The sequence below is a fragment of the Alexandromys fortis genome, unplaced genomic scaffold (assembly GCF_014885135.2).
Source record: "Alexandromys fortis isolate MF-2015 unplaced genomic scaffold, M_Fortis_MF-2015_v1.1 scaffold_110, whole genome shotgun sequence".
NCBI lineage: Eukaryota > Metazoa > Chordata > Mammalia > Rodentia > Cricetidae > Alexandromys > Alexandromys fortis.
The window spans coordinates 859,543-876,026 of record NW_026068014.1 but is presented as its reverse complement, the minus strand read 5'-3'; the positions used below and the strand labels follow the sequence as shown (position 1 = coordinate 876,026).

General features: G+C 46.7%; 1 protein-coding gene and 1 long non-coding RNA gene across 2 annotated transcripts in view; one reads left to right on the top strand and one right to left on the bottom strand.

The window, feature by feature from the left end:
* Window positions 1-4,774: 4,774 nt before the first annotated feature.
* Window positions 4,775-10,206, bottom strand: Dlx6 (distal-less homeobox 6). The gene is made up of 3 exons (XM_050162261.1): window positions 9,384-10,206; window positions 7,954-8,147; window positions 4,775-6,107 (listed from the first exon to the last, which is right to left on the bottom strand). Exons 1-3 carry the CDS (start codon window positions 9,823-9,825, stop codon window positions 5,856-5,858), a joined length of 888 nt encoding a protein of 295 aa, XP_050018218.1. The 5' UTR covers window positions 9,826-10,206; the 3' UTR covers window positions 4,775-5,855.
* Window positions 10,207-11,451: 1,245 nt separating this feature from the next.
* LOC126513763 (uncharacterized) overlaps window positions 11,452-16,484 on the top strand; it is a 38,429-nt gene continuing 33,396 nt past the window's right edge. Inside the window, exon 1 of the long non-coding RNA XR_007595429.1 lies at window positions 11,452-11,704. This is a non-coding gene — a long non-coding RNA (uncharacterized lncRNA). The remainder of the gene's footprint in view (window positions 11,705-16,484) is intronic.

Genomic DNA, 16,484 nt, shown 5'->3' with positions numbered 1-16,484 from the left:
CTCTCTCTCTCTCTCTCTCTCTCTCTCTCTCTCTCTCTCTCTTCTGGTTTCAGTAACAACTCTCTATGGAATCCATCATAGCCAGTCTGCTGTATTTTTTTTTTAAAGAAGTAGGTGGGAGTGAAGGATGGTAAACACTTCCCAAGCTATGATTTATTTTAAAGCATTTTTGTCTTGAAAGGTGTGAAAACAGGAACTGTCGCTGGATGCTTATTGCCATCCTAGAACTATTTCTGCCACTTGCCATTTGCGAGGTGGGAAAGAGGGGGCGCAGGGGTGAGGTGTGGGGAGGCAGGGTATGGACTCAACTTTCATCTGTAAACAGGGGTCACTAAACAGGGGACATTTCATTATTGCCCTTATATTCCCAGGAGGTAGGGAGCCTGCTTGCCACCCCGCAGGGTGGCCCAGGCTGGGCAGCGCTCGGGTCTCTAAGGTGTTGTTGGGCGGAGGGAGACACAATTGGCCTAAAGACTTGAAAAGAGGCCCAGGAAAGTCTGCGCACAGCAGAGGGAAGCTGAAGTCCTTGGGATACAAGGTTTGCCAGTGTCCCTGACAGGGGTGTTCCACCAGAATTAGACCAGAAAAGTCTCTACTAGAGCAGAGGTTATCCTACTGGAAGCCATCGAATCCTCAGGGACCAGGAACACGCTTTCTGTCCCTCTCCAGCCCTCTGATCTTCCCACCCCTTTCTAGTCTGTTGGAAGGTGAGGAACCTTGCCCAACCGGCATATTGTGACTCAGGCAGCCAGAGTGATTGACTTGGGGAGGTTTTAATTAATAAAGTTAATGACAAAATTAAAGCAAATAGCCAAACCAACTGAATATGGCAGCTTCCCAGTTGGCTCTATTTAATTAACACCAACTAATACATGTTCAGCTAATGTCCTCGCAGATACGCTCCAGCTTCTCCTTTGTGAAAGAAAGCAGAGATGGAGTCGAGGACAAACACTTCCCAAGCAGCCAGAGCATTTTGCTCTGATGACAAGAGCAATTGGAAATTCATTTAAAAATATGTTCATAACAAGTGACAGGCGTGTTCTGAGGTGACTTTGGTGGAAACAATGGCGAAATTGACAAATGTTCTTTGCTGTGGGGGAGGGGCTGTGGGGGAGGGACACCTTTAAATGTAGGGAAACGCTCTGGTAGAGGGAAGAAAGACGGGAGCACTTTAAAAAGAAAAAGAAGGAGGAGGAGAAGGAGAAACGTTGCTTGAAGCTGCAGGCAGGCAGTCAGCAGCCCGCAGCCCCTGCAAATGCATCAGCTCCACACTGCTCAAGACTTGGACACATAATACTTCAGACCGCTGATTTGCTATTTTCTTAATTCTGGCTCTTCTTTTTCCATATGAATCAAACAGTCTTTTGTCCTTCAGGGTTTGATTTGATCGCTACTGTTCACATTTCACTTTTGTATTCCTCTTCCTATACCATTACTCATTGAGTGCCCCGTGAAATTACAATCGTACATTTTCAACTCAGCAACCCATTTGCAGTGCAAAAAATAGGGTCTAAATAATGGCTGAATTAGCCCTACTGGACAGTTTCAGATGTAACACTCTGTAATAATTATATTGCAGGCTGGATTAGGATGCTATTATCATAATCTGGACGTTTACAATTATCTGTAATTTGCAAAGATGCGCCAGGTCTTGATTACAGCAGCTTTTTTTTTTTTTTTGTATCACGCTAACCATCACTAAACAGTGACAGTAATAACAGCTAATTTTGCTGGCAATATAAGAGGTGCTGGGGTGTGCAAACAATTTCACACCTGGATGTGCTCACTCAACCAAGAATATAGACACAGAGCTTCTGCCCTGAGACTCAGAAAAATACTCTCCTGTGCTTCGGCTCAGTATAGATTTCTAGACCCTGATCATTGCTTAAGAGATACTCACTGGGGTAAGTTTTTATTTCTGGCGTACTTCTAGGCACGGGTTTTCTATTTCTCACCTCATACTCTCCATGATGTACGTAATGTGTTGCTGTGATTTCCTTGAACTGCAACTTTGTTTTCTAGGCTTTGGTTCTGACCTTTGATTTTCCTTTAACAGTAACAGAGTTGATCTGGTGAAAATGGGATCCTTAAGAACCTGATTTGCCTGTCTTGCTTCTGTGCTGCTGATGGGTTTGGTGTAGTTTGTGACTGGAGACTAGGAAAAGACCAGGTTTCTGGGAGGCAAGGAAGGAGCCTGAGAGTCCAAGCTAAAATCTATCAGAAAATTGTTACTTACAATTGCTTAGGTAAATATAATGAGGTTTTTACTTTTACATGCGGCTGTGATTTTAGGTTTTGAGGTATCAAGAGATCAGACGGAACTGGCTGTGTGGCTTGCTTCTTTGCAGTCAGGTATGCAGATGCGTGTTAGCAGACGCAGGTGTCCCCGAATCACTGGACTCTGCAGCCCCTTGGAACATCTTCTTTCCAGCTGGGGGAAGTTTGTAGATTAACTGGCATCTGAGGCCCTTCAAGGCTGTTCCTTAGGGCCTTTCTTTAGAGCCGTGGTGTGTGTGTGTGTGTGTGTGTGTGTGTGTGTGTGTGTGTGTGTGTGATGGGGGAGGGGAAAGTATCGAGATCTTGGACCTGCTGAATCCAAATGTTAGGGTTAGAGGGGCATAATTGGTTGAGACACAGAACCGATACAAGCAGCCAAGGAAGCAGTCTAATCTATGTACCAAGGAAGACACTAGCAAAAAGCTGCGCTGCTCTATCTGCAGATGACGCTGTTTCCTGATCCTGTAGGTTTTATAAGCAGCTAGAAATGTTTAGTGCAGGAGCCCACAATGTCTGACTTCCCCACCCTGCGGAGAAAAGCTTTCTACCGTGGCAAGAACCTTTGCACTAAGCCTAATCCAAAGATAAGGAGGTGCTTATTTATCCGTGAGGAGGAGAAATTGTCACTCTCCTATACCCTTACCCAATAGCTCAGCTCCGCACCCCACCCCACCCCTTAGTATGGTCAGAACCGGGCTTTGGAACTTAAACTCTATCGCCTAGGAGGAAGTCTGAACGTGGGGAGGCGCAGTAGACACCTCAACTGGCAACGCCTTTCACCCACGCCCCTCCTACCAATCCCTCCCTCAGGGAATCAGTTTCCTAGGGGGTCAATACATTTTCAAAGAGAAAATATTAACCCTTGAAGTTCAGGGGATCCAGGGGGAGCCCAGCTCTATGGAGAGTTCCAGGGGGCCTATCTCCTAGAACTTACATGATTCAGCTGATGTTAAGAGACAGAGATGGGGTGAAGAAATACCATCACCAGCCTCCATCATAGTAACATACATTGGCCGGGTTTCAGAATTCCACACACTCACAGTGGTTTGGCATATATTTGGTAAATTTTTTTAAGGAAAAAAAAATTAGTGTTGGTTTGGATATATGGTAGCTTTCTCTCTGACATAATTTGAATAATTCAGCAAAGCCCCACTACCAGCTGTACTTCTGCAGCCTCTTCCATTCTTTTCAGCATTATAATTTTGGTTAATTTTCAATTTTAGGTCCTACGTCTCTGCAATTTGTGTATGAATAACAGAATAATTTCCCTCTTTTGTTTCGCCTTTCCTGTTCCTGAATCTAAATAAAGATGGCTTTTTAGTATTAAAAGTGGAAGAAAATTACAGGTAATTATCTTTGACGGTAAAAACGCTGTAATCAGCGGGCTACATGAAAAATTACTCTAATTATGGCTGCATTTAAGAGAATGGAAAAAAACCTTCTTGTGGATAAAAACCTTAAATTGTCCCCAATGTCTGCTTCAAATTGGATGGCACTGCAGCTGGAGGCTTTGTTCAGAATTGATCCTGGGGAGCTACGAACCCAAAGTTTCACAGTAGGAAGGGGGAAAAAAGAAAAGAAAACATTTTTCCTAATGTAACAATGGGAATGCTAGAAAATGACAAGACTGATCGGTTTTAAACCATTCTGAAGACTGACTGAGTGTGGAAGTTGCTCAACAAAAAAAGGAACGGGTATATTGGTAAGTAGTCTTTGCCTTGTGTCTAATTATAGTGACTGTCCTTTTGCACGACTGTATGTCGCTGTCATTATATGGAGCACTCTGAGTATCTCTATTGACTTCTGATAAATGGCTCAGTGGTTTCAAGGTTCATAATTTGAAGGATGCCCAGGTCTGTAGCCATTAATTCTCACAGTATGGGGCTTCCTGCTTGTATGACGAAAGGACTTTTCCTTTCCATTATTTCTTTGCTTTCCACGAGATCGGAAGGATGCGTTTCTCCCAGGACAGCACATTTTTCCTACCTCGCTAGCTGGCAGTGGGTTTTCAACATTAAGTAATCAAAATTGTGCACTTTGCTTTCTGGGTTTGTTATTCTTTCCTCTTTTTAATTAACCAATTTGTTTATTTATTTTTTTCTGCTTCCAAAGGCCAATATAGCTGTACTATTTTGTCTGGGAAAGGGGGAAGAATAATATTCAGATACAGTACTGGAAGTGCCTGGATGTCTAGACGTTAGCCTGGGAATACGTTATAATAATGTTTAAAAAATACAAAAGTGTATACGAATCACAACAAAATTAAATGGGGGGAAAACATGCACGGCTCTTGTTAAGGTTCCTAAGACAAAGGCTTGTGGTGCAAACTGACATCTCTTCAGGCACTTGCTAAGTCTGTATAGAGCACCCCATATTAGGAATCAGAAATTGTTTTAGGAGAGGTGAATATATATATATATATACATACATATACATATATATGAAAAGGAGGAACAATGAAGGGATAGGGACACTTGGAGAAACAGAGGACACTCCCAACATTTTGTGGCTTTTACTCCATATATGAAAGAAGACAAAAACATACAAAGTATATATACAACTAAAATTCAACAATATATACAGAAATGTTTCTTGATATAAAGGTCCCTATTAGCTTAGTGAATGCCACTATTCACCTAGGAGAGGTGTCAAAGCAATAGAATGGTGATTTTGGTTGTTTCCTTGGTCTTTCTTGATTCAGAGTTTAGAGGTGGGTTATGCAAAGAGCATCTTTCTTGTTGCTGTTACTGTTTGTATTTAGTTGAATCATTGATCCAGGTCATTGCATTTAGGTAAGACATGCAGCGTTTCCTTTGTGCAACGTTCTAATTTCACAGCCAATTTCTCTTCTTTCTTTAGAGAAGGGATACTGGGGCTTCTTCTTCTTCTTCTTCTTCTTCTTCTTCTTCTTCTTCTTCTTCTTCTTCTTCTTCTCCTTTTTCTCTCAGTCTTGGATTTGTAAATAAAAATTCAGGAGTCCAAAATCCTTGTCTTTCATCACATAATGTCTTAAACACATTAAACAAGTAAAAATGCTGCCATGTTTTTGTGCAGATTGTTCTGCGGGTGTAGAATGTCTATTTAAAAAAAAAAGTCATTTTGATGTTGAGTCCCAAAAAGGAGGCCCGAGGCCTGGATCCCAAGGTGTGAGGGAAAATATCCTTACAGTGATGGGTTTCCAGAACACTGGACAAAAACTTCTCTCTCTCTCTCTCTCTCTCTCTCTCTCTCTCTCTCTCTCTCTGTCAGATGCAAAGTTACTTATTAAAGACTTATTAAGTTACTGAAGAGAGGCGATTGCAGAAAGGGAGGGAATGGGGAAAGGAAGGACAAAAAGATAAAAGGGGTGGAAAAAATAAAAGGAGGAAGGAAAGAGAGTAGGAAGGAGAGAGAGAGAGAGAGAGAGACAGAGAGAGAGAGAGAGAGAGAGAGAGAGAGAGAGAGAGAGAAGAGAGGAGAGACCCAGATCCCAGGGACAGTTCCTCTGAGCTTGTCACTTAGGCTGTTTGGCAGATGCAGGTGAGTCCTGGGTTCTCAGAGCTTCTCTGGGAAGTCCCGGAGGCCATCCACTCAGCAAGTCACATCATTTGTGGTCTCTGCATGGTGTCCTGGTGTGGTGAGGAATACCAGGGCGAGTAGCCAGGCATGTAGCTGTTGGGGGGCATACTAACGCCCTTGGTGGAGGCAGAAACGTCCCACACTGGAGGAAGTGCTGGCGAGCGAGGTGACAGGGCTGCTGAACCTGGGAGAGGGTCACTCTCATGGGGGTTACTGCCCTGCTTCAGCAATTTCTTAAACTTAGAGCGTTTATTCTGAAACCATATCTTCACCTGCAAGAAATGCAGCAATCATTAGGCCAGATAAACATCAAACCGGTGCCTTCGATTAGCGTCCTAGGCTCAAGAAGCAATATAAAAATAAACAACAAAACCATTGCAATTCCAAAAAGCAACCCCTTCACCTCTTTACAGCCCTCTCCATTTCTCTACTATAGGCCTACTCTTATCTTGCTGTGATACCTACAGTTCTTGTGATTCTTGGGTTGAATCCTAGCCTGGGCTTTAAAGTATCAACATAAAATTACAAATAAATCAAATGAGATTGGTGGACCAAAATTTTATGGACATTGAAGTGAAGTAGATTTTGGGTCAAAATCTTACAACTGAATTTGCCTCCTCCAATTATTTAGTTTCATATTTAATAACCCCCAAACTCGCAATGCTATGCATACCCAAGTAGCAAAATGACTATGAATTGATTAAAGGCTGCCTTTCACAAGCAAATCGCTTGATCATACCTGTGCCACGGAATCTGACTGAGATATCTTTCTCCAGACGTGAATATCTTCCCAGGCCTGCAGGGATTAAGACATGCACCATCCCCCATTCCCTACCTAGTATGTTACTTAAGCAAACAGAGGTCATCAATCATCACATGATTGGATAGCTACTAGAAGTCAAAGGCCTCTGAAAACCACATGTGAATCAGAAGTCTGTGTTGGCAGCTCATTTAGGACAACAACCCAAATTTTTTTTGATGAAAGAAAATGTACGAAGCAGCTTTACCTTTGAAATTCCTGAATCTGTTTTTCCAAGAATAAGAGTCATGGAGTATCTAGAGTATCATAGGAAACCTCAAATATTTTCAGTGGTACCATGGCACTAGAGATCGGGCTGATGGGAAAGAGCGTAGGGAAGTGGCTTGCTGACAGTCTGGGCAACTGTCTTGTAAGACCTGAAGACCTTGCTACATGAAGGTGATGAATGTCATAGTAGGCCTCTCCAGCCTAAGCACATAGTAGGCCTCTCCAGCCTAAGCAGTAGGTTTAACTGATGGTTTGAGAGCGCAGCCTAATCTAGTCACCTTTAGGCTCCTTTCTGTGAAGTCTGAGCCGTCCAGCACATATCTCAAGTGACCAGGACTATTATTTGTGGTGTCCCAGGCCATAATTGGGGGAATATTCTCTTTGTGTTTCTATTCTGTCAAGTTCTAGACTATAGTGAAGTACCCCCAACCTGTACTATTTGGTATCAGGGTGATGTAATCACTGAGCTTAAAGCAATCTTCAAAAATCCCTAGCTTACCCATCCTGGAGGGAATGGCTTCACACAGATGCCTTTATAAAGCTACTGGAAAATGTGTCTAGTTAACTTGCTGCTTGTCTCAGCTCTTAAGTTTCCTTCCTATGTCAATGAGTTGAAATTCTTATTAGCTCTCCAGGGGTCACAAGAAGGTCCTTAAGAAATGTCCTTATTTTGCTTACTAGCTGGCAACCCCCAACTCACTCTCTCTCCTCTCTCTCTCTCTCTCTCTCTCTCTCTCTCTCTCTCTCTCTCTCTCTCTCTTTCACACACACACACACAATTGTTTTGTGTCATGTTATTATGCTCTGAAATCGGATTTGATTGAGCTATGCTTTTGTTCACCGAAAGATGCTAGGCTCGGCTGGAGTCGCAGAGGGTTGGTGTATATGCAAATCCAATCCAGTATCCAATACCATGTCATTTGTTCCAAACTGTGTGATCCCGTGAAAATGCGCAACCGGAACATAAGCATTTGTCATTTAGCTCCTTGCATCCTTGGTTGACTAGGCCAAGAATTCCTCCTGATGTGCTCTCTGCACGATTGGCAAGCAGGGCCAGCATTTCAGGGATACTCGGGCTTCTCGGGAATTACCTGTGTTTGTGTCAGTCCTAAGGAAGCTGCCAGTTCGGCTCTCTCGGGAAGGGCCAGGTATTGAGTCTGCTGGAAGCGATGGTTTAAAGCCTGGAGCTGCAGGCTGGAATAAATGGTCCGAGGCTTCCGAATCTTTTTCCCCTTTCCGTTGAACCTGATTTCCCCGTTTTCAATCACTGTAGTTTTTTGTTGATCTGTAAGCAAATGACACAGAGGAGCGGTCACCCGTGAGGTCACTGCTGCCTTCTCCCTTCATGTGACAAGGCCTGCAAGGAGTTCTCCCAAACTTAAAAAGGGTTCCTCGTAGTATCCCCACCATACCCGGAACTCCCTGGGTCCACTGTGACCGTGTGTCCCCAGAGGCTTTGGAAGTTTCCCTCTGATCGAGCCTCTAGGCCTAACAATGCCTGGTGGTGGTCGAGTCTCGGAAGCCCGCTGCATAAAAGCGGCACTCCGCAGCAGCGGAGACAGCGCCGGCGGCTTTCCGGAGTCCGCGGCTCCGCGAGGCTTCTGCTCTCTGGGCCGAGAGCGGCTTCTTGGCCTGGCTTTTTACAATGCCTGAAGCTGTATCTGAGCCACCCAGGTGTTTGCGTGCCCACTTGGTTTTGTGTCACTTGGTTTTTTGTCACTGCAAGCTTTAAGTCCCTTCCGTATGTTCGAAATGATTCTGCTCGCGTGGATCAAAACCCAGAAACAGAACACAATCAGCGGCTCAGAGCAGCCCCAGGGCAGGCTGCAGCTCTCCGGACAACAGAGAGCTATCAACCCCAGGCCTTCTGCTTCGCCCCCAAGAACAAAGGAGCAGCCAAAGTACTATCGAAAACCCAGAGAGAGGGGGCCGGGTCAGGATGGGGGCAGGGGACACCTCAAAGCGCACAGCGGTAAGAAAAAGCCCAATAGTCATTAGTTTAAATGAATCTATCGGCCGCAACAGCTTCGTTACAAGTCACTAAGGCGCCCCAGGTGCCCCACGCAAAGTAGGCCCCTGCTTGCCCAGTGTGGGGTGGGCAACCTAACTAGCTCTTCAGTCCGAGCCCCAAAATCTCCCTAGTCTTGACAAACGCGGGATACAGCGAAAGGGAAGGAACAAGGCAGAGGGCGCGCAGAGCCCGTGGCTGGATGGCGCAGTAAGGGACCTTAGAGCAAGACAAGCGCACAGCCCGGGGGCGCAGTGGGAAGCGCTCGCGCAGGAGGCAGGGAAGCTAGGCTGGCCGCAGGGTCAGCCAACCAGGGGTCCACCGCGGCGGGAAGGGGCCCGGCTGGGAGAAGCCGGCAGGCAGGCGCCAGGCGACCGGGGCCCGGCTGGGGGCGCGCAGGGCCGCCCGCTGGAGGGGGCCGGCAGAGGCCCGGCGTGGAGGAAGTGAGCGGGGAGGGAGGGGTGGGAGGCAGTGGGGAGGCGGGAGAAGCTTGCTGCCTAAGCGGCCTCTCACCTGTGTCGTCCCCGCGCGTCTGGGCGGCCGCGCTGCTGTTGTGGTAGGACTGGAGGTAAGGGCTGTGCTGCGAGTGGCTCATGTAGGGGTAGGCGGCGAGAGATCGGTGGTTGTAGGAGTTGCCTCCGCCCGACGCGTAGGGCGAGCCGTGGTGGTGGTGCTGGTGGTGGTGATGATGGGAGCCGGCCGCCGCCGCCGCCGCCGCGGCCGAGTGCAAGCAGTGCAGAGGGTAATGCGCGCCTGCCATGGCCGGGGAGGTCTGCTGCGAGTGCGGCTGTGGCGGTGGCGGCGGTGGCGGCGGCGGCGGCTGCTGCTGTTGCTGCTGCTGTTGCTGCTGCTGCTGCTGTTGTTGTTGCTGCTGCTGCTGCCCGAACTCCATGAAGGCGGATTTGGACGAGTCCTGGCCTTCCAAGCCGTCAGCCATCGTAGTCATGGTCATCATCAAAACTTTGGGGGCTGGAGAAAGCCTTCTCCCGGGTTTCCTCCACCCTCCCCCACTTGGCTCGCGCCGCTCTCCCCTTTGCAGCCACCTTAGCTCTCGGAATCCTTGCAAAAAAATTTTTAAAAAAAATTTAAAAAGGAGGGGGCGGAGGTGATTCTCTTCCTTGCTCTTCTCTAATATATATATATTTAATATAAAGAGATATAGTGAGCAGGGCCTTGTTAACCCAAAGGGAGGAGGAAGGGGGAGGGATGGGAGAGGAGGGGGGAGGGGGGAATCTGCTCTCTTCTCCCCCCCCTTGCTTTCCCCCCTTGGATATTTTGGGGGCTGGTGCAGTTTAAGGCAGAGATTTTAAGGTGGATTCTGCGAAAGTTGCGCGTCTGCTTTCAGACTTGATGCAGACGCCACGAGTCGAATGGTTTGTCTCCAAAGGGCAGCGCCTCCCTATTGGTCAGTCGCCCCCTGACGTCACAGGCGCACCGCTTCTACTGGTGTGTGCGCTGCTCGCGGAGTTCTTCGCCTACCTTAAGCAACTACAATCTCAGCCCAGAGCTGCAACCTGGGTCCGCCTGGAACTAAAGGGGAGCAGCGGTGGAGGGAGGAGGACGAATCCCGTCGAATCTCCAAGCCCAGATCCTGGAACCCTTGTTTCCAGGATTGGAGGCTTGGAACAGCCTGGCTGAAAGCTCATCTCTTTCGATTCACTTGCACCCTTTCAGGCTGCCTGTGTTCAGAAGCAGTGGCCCTAGCATTTAAAGCCAGACCCCCTCTCACTTGACCGTCCCCCCCTCTGGATCCCAATCCTATTCTACTCCCAGGGGAGCGCCTTTTCACGGTGGGTTTTTCTAGAAGTTCTTTATTGAAACCTTAGAGGGAAGAAGGACCCCACATCTGGGCTCCATCTCATGGGGGGTAGTAAAGAATGAAAACTCAGACCTTGTTCTGGCGCGATTCCTGCTGTTGTAGGTCCTATGTCCTATAGATTGACACCCCCCAGGGAGGAGGGACACCTCCCAGCCCAGAGCACAGCAGTCTGCTCTGAAAGCGAGTCGTTGGAGGGCTGACAGTAATGTATTTTTTCCTATTGAAAACAGAAGCTACTGTAATGCTTTCAAATATATGCAAATGATACATGCGGTTAGTGGTTTGGCAAATCTTGATTACAATATAAACTACCCAAGGAAAAGTGCCTTCGTCCTAAATTTGTCTCTCGATTACAATTCCAATTGATTTTATTTTATTGTCAACATTGTTAATGATAAAAATAGAGTCGTTTTACAGTTATTTTTACTTTCTGGAAGGAGGCAATTAGAGTTCTAATCAGGAATACACAAAAATCTCCCATGATTAACTGCAGTACTTTGTTCAAATTGCTGCTATAAAATTCAGAACAATTTGCCTGTAATGATTATGGACTGGGTTTATTTTGGGAGGTGGAATAAAAGTGGATATAGCATAAATTATCCTCTAATTATACACCAGTGTCGCCTCAATTATCCTCTTATCAAAATGGTTGTCTAACTGCCGCATTTAGTTTCAATTCTCTCCTTTTTTTCTATAAAAAGAACTTCATACCTTGTTATTATTAATCCATTTATTATTTGCAAGGGGGTTTATATCCGCACATCCAGGTGGTAGAACCACTTCTGTTTCAAAGATGGACTGGGGAAAGACATTAAGTTTGGAGCAGCTCAGGGCTACGGATTTAGCCTTTCTCCCTCGGGTCTCCAGACTCACTTAGGTCCAAGCTGCGGAGCAGGGACAGCGGAGCTCAGGCAGCCACGCTCAGGCCCAGCCACCAGGTAGGAGAACCCGATCCAACTCTAGGCTCGGAGAAGGGCAAGCCAGGCCGCACCGGGATCCGGCCCCGGGACCGCAGGTAGGCTCCGGGAGCCCAGGCGATCAGAGTTTGAGTGGGCAAAATCTGAGAACCCCACCTTACCCCCCGGGCTCGGTGCCCACTTTCGGTGGGCTCTGGGAACTAGCTGAAAGGTTTTGGTTACAAGGAGAAATGTAGCAACCCTGTGTAGGGATGTCTGGAGGATGGAGGAACGAGGTCGTCTTTTTGGAAAAACTACTGGTACATCTTTGCACCTTACTCCGTCTTTAGCCCATAAGCTACACGACCCCAAAAACCCTAAAATAGAAATTTTAGTGGCGCTGCTTGCTACTGGAATTCCAGAAAAGGGTGGTAGCCGACCGAACCGCTAAATTTCCAGGTTGCACCGGAGTCGCCTACAGCAGCTTATGCTAATTGATTTTTCTAGCCACCCGCCCGGGGTCTCCAAGCGCCCGCAGGCAAGTTTGCCTTTTTCTTTTCTATTCTTTTTTTCTTTAATTTTATCAAAGGAGTCGAGGCTCGTAGTCCGCCAGTTTTCTCCATAGTTTCGCAGGCAGCTACACATTTGCTCGGTCTTTCTTTGACCAGCCCGCTACGCTTAACTTCTTGAGTCCCGGGAGCCGGTTCAGTAACTCTGAATTCATTTTTAAGTGGCATCCCTTGTTCCTTTCCTTTTAACAGGAGGTGCAGCTTAACACGCGAACCTGTAACGCGATCCATGCGTTTACATATCGTCAGTGAATTAAAACAACATCTAGGAAAATGAAAGATGCACTGGGGTGCAGAAAGGGAAGTCAGGGAAAGGGAAGCACACCCCCCCTCCCCACCGCTGGTGGTGCACCCGGGCTGCGCGCCCAGCTCGTAATGTCCTCAAAGCCAGCAGGTAGACATGGCAGTTTTATTACTCTTTACCCTGCAGCTTGCTGTTAACACGGTGAAGGCGTTTCTCCGGTTCGCCTTTCTGTGTCTGTCCTGAACGCGCGCAGGTGCAGTGCTTTGCCGGTTGACTCCCAGCAACTTTGATAGTTTCTGGAGCGGGATGAAGGTGGTGGGGCCGGGAAATGTTCTCTCACCCCTTAAGCTCCAGATCCTAGGCACTCAACGTCTGTTTGCAAAAGGATTTCCCCCTGGTTTGTTTCAAGTGTGAGGAAGCCAGGCAGCCTGGAATTGTCTCTTCTCGTGTCCTGTTTGGGCACTTATCCCTTCCTTCGTTGGTAGAGGATAATAAAATCCCTTCATTGTGTTTCTGGGGTGCAAGTGTGCATCTATCTAGAGGGTTAGTTGTGTATGGTGAGGTTTGCTGGGTGCCCCAGGCTCGGCTGGGCGAGGGCAGCGAGCAAGGGATCTCACCAAACTGGGCAGCGGTCTCGGTGTGCTCATTCGGGGTAGAATAGTAGGACTTTCCACCAGTTCAGGGAATAGAGGACTAAAAAGTCCTGTGGCCCAAGGGTGGGCGGCTTGTGCCTGCCACGGTGTGGCCTCTCCCACCGACGTTCCTCACACACGACTTTCTGGAGCCCTAGTCGCGTTGCTCCAACTGAAGTTGGGCAGTTCCTTTCCTAGTCCTCACCTGGTGTCTGGGGCAGCTTAGATAAACTGCGAAGCGGGCACTAGAAGTTAGCCCTACTTTACAGTAGTGCAACCTGCTGCCAGCCCTTTGACTAGAGGCAAAACTTGGGGCTTTTCAGAGCTTTGCAAAAAAAGTCGCACTCCTCAGGGGCTCTCGGCCCCGGCGCCTCCCGCGCGGTGCAGGCTTTTCCCTCTTTGTTTAGCCCTCTGGGGAACCTCGCCAACTCTTGCCAGTGGGAGGGGAAGAAGGGCGAGTAGGGCCACGAACCCTTTATCATTCAAAATACAAGTAAACTTAGAAATCTGGAGGACTAAGGGGGTTTTTAGAGCCTGTTACTTTAAGATAAGAATCATATTCATTAAAGTTTTAAAAAGGGGGAATTGGAGGCCTAGACTGCAGTTCACTTTTTAAGGTGTTGAGGTGTTGAGATTTTATATCGCTGCTTATATCGCTGATGTCCACATTAAGTAGAAAGAAAAACTAGCACGCTGCCCTCGGAACACCTCCCGCTTTTATCTCGCGGGGGTAGATTGTAGGAGTGGGCTCATTGGGTCTGAGAATGGCCCCAGTTTAGTTCTGAATGATGTTTGCATACAAGTGCGGGACTGAGAATGCCTGGATCTCCCAGAAAGGTTTGCAGGCTCGGTGGGGGCTGTGGTAGTACATTCAAACCATCCAGGACTTGGCTGGGTTTGGTTGCTAAGTTGGGCTCAGTTATCACGTTGTTTCTAAAGAAATTAGACCTGGATAAATGGCCTTTGAATTCAAAGAAATAACTCGGTGTTGATTTACATAGCCACATTAAGAACCCCCTTCTCAATAGGAGACATTGGAAAAAAATTCCTGCTAGTTCTTTTCCTCATTCAACATAAAAATTTCTCTCTCTCTCTCTCTCTCTCTCTCTCTCTCTCTCTCTCTCTCTCTCTCTCNCTCTCTCTCTCTCTCTCTCTCTCTCTCTCTCTCTCTCTCTCTCTCTCTCTCTCCTGTGTGTGTGTGTGTGTGTGTGTGTGTGTGTGTGTGTGAATGGTGTGTGTGTAAGGAAAGGATGCCTGATACTCTAGAGCCCAGGAACCTTCTTCCCTCCCCCAAAACACACACCCGTAAAAGCTCCAGGGTAGAAGAGAAAACCACCCCTTCCCATTTGTTGACCCAGCCTAATGATGGCACCTTCAGGAGAAACCCACAGGACCAACCTAGGCAAGAAAATGCTGAGACTTTGTTGTTTTTTTTCTCTAGCAATGAAACTGAAGTGCCTATGTTAGTATCTTCCTCCCCTAGGTTCCCCCATACTGAATTTAAAAGTGGGCTTGTCTATTATATGCCCAGAAGGAAGAGTCAGTAAAGTTTGGGGACATATACCTTTCCTGGGTTCCAAGAATGGGCACCTGGGAAACCACAACCCGGGACTGATCTCCAGGAAGTTTCATCAGGGTTTTCAAAAGTGTCTGACTGAAGAATATCAACTAAGCAGTCTCAACCTAGAGGCTTCTGTTGTAGCCTTTTTAAATCTGAGATTTCTTGGTCTTAACTTGGTCCTCAAACTCAGTGTCACCTCCCAGCTCCTTGGCTCATTTCTTGGTGTGTTTGCACTCAAAACTTTCTTCCTGGAGAGAACTGACCAACAGCAAGGTAGAGAATAGTTTTGTTCCCCACCTCTTGGTTTTGGGTTGTGCATGAAAACCTGTTTGCCTACCTTTCTTCCCTTTCTCTTCCTCCATCCCTTCCTCCTCTTTCAGTCTTTGGCTTGTCTCCTTCAGCAAACATTGGACCCCAGTTCCTAATACATAAGCATGTTTTTCCTCAGCCCAAGGGAGAAGAGGGTGGAAGAACTCTATAATGCTTACTTAAACAGTTAAGTTGTAAACATGGTAAATGCAGATGTTTGTATTTTCAGTATGTAGTCTGGACCAAGGCTCACCTCTCAGCCCCATATTTGCCCTGCTGGGAAGTGAAGCAGAGCAAATGAAGCTGGGAAGGAGCCTTAGAACCCAGCTTTCATTAACTGCCTTTGAAAAACAGGACCCCTGACCAAGGAAGGGTAAGCGCAGCTCTGGAGTGGCAGGGACTGAGCATCAACAGGAAATGGCAGGCTATTTTTAGGCTTAATAAGGAGTTAATATAGCTGCCCAGTGTCTTCCGAAATGCCTGGAAGCATCTCCTGTTTAATTCTTTCATCTCTTCGTCAGCAGTAACAATAATAAAGTCATAGCAAGTGGCTCTGTATGAAGAGTGAACCAGGCTTGGCACAGCTCTTCAGGGGAACCTGCATGAAAAGCATCCTCTTGTTATAATGGAAGCAAAACTGTAAGTGAAGACCTTTTCCACTAGTGAGAAAGAGAGGCATGTTCTTATCTGGCCACCTTCCAACATCCATATTTTCTTGTATGATCTTCTTATTTATCTGACAACTTATTTCTTATTTTTGGAACATTTCAATAAATGGGAAGACAATTCATTACTCCTTTTTAAATAAAACTTTCTTTCCCTAGAGGATCACAGATTTGCCAGCCTTTGGGAGCTGCAGTTGAATTAAAAAAAAAAAAAAAAACAAGCCTTTGGGTTGCTACTGTACCAGTTCTCTTTTCTTTTGTTCAGAGGCAGATTACCTCTACTCAAGTGGAGGGCGAGGAAGCTTGGCCCATTTCTACCCTGGGGCTGAAATATTTTTCATGTGTTGTTTTCAATAATTTTATGCGCAAAAATGTTGCTTGCCATCCTCACGTCATCAGGTGAGGCTCCTTCCCTGGAAGCCTCAAAGCCCTTGACTCTCCTAAATTCTCTAAGAGATCGCGTCTCTTTGTCAAGACAGCATTTGACTTTGCCGTCAGTGGAAGGCAGAGAATAGATTTATTTATTTATTTATTATTTATTTTATTTTTGGGTTAAGAATAGGGTTGGGCAAAAGAGGATGAGCATGAACCTGCTCCTGTTGTTATGCCTGATTTGCAAGTTTTCTTGTTCGTTAGGTACCGTAGCACTTTAATGTTAGTTTTACAACAAATCAACAAAATTAAAACTAACAAAGGCAGTCCTGTTTGCAGGCCCGCAGAGATGTGTATTTACTCTTGGAATGAGGGGGTGGGGTGGAGGTGGGTGGGCTAGACCTGCCAAAGTAAAGCTCCTTTAGCTACGCAACGACCCTTTTTCGGATTCCGGCTTCCCTCTCATACACTCGGCATGACACTGACCACTTCCATAAGGTCGTAATAGAAAAACTCATCCAAAAATTACAAAGGGCACCTTTCTCGA

Excerpts from the sequence above, each read along its gene's own strand:
- Dlx6 (XM_050162261.1), bottom strand. The coding sequence starts at position 9,825 with ATGATGACCATGACTACGATGGCTGACGGCTTGGAAGGCCAGGACTCG. Across the intron at positions 8,148-9,383 it reads GACGCGCGGGGACGACACAG|ATCAACAAAAAACTACAGTG; the intron begins GTGAGAGGCCGC and ends ATTTGCTTACAG. Across the intron at positions 6,108-7,953 it reads TAGGACTGACACAAACACAG|GTGAAGATATGGTTTCAGAA; the intron begins GTAATTCCCGAG and ends CATTTCTTGCAG.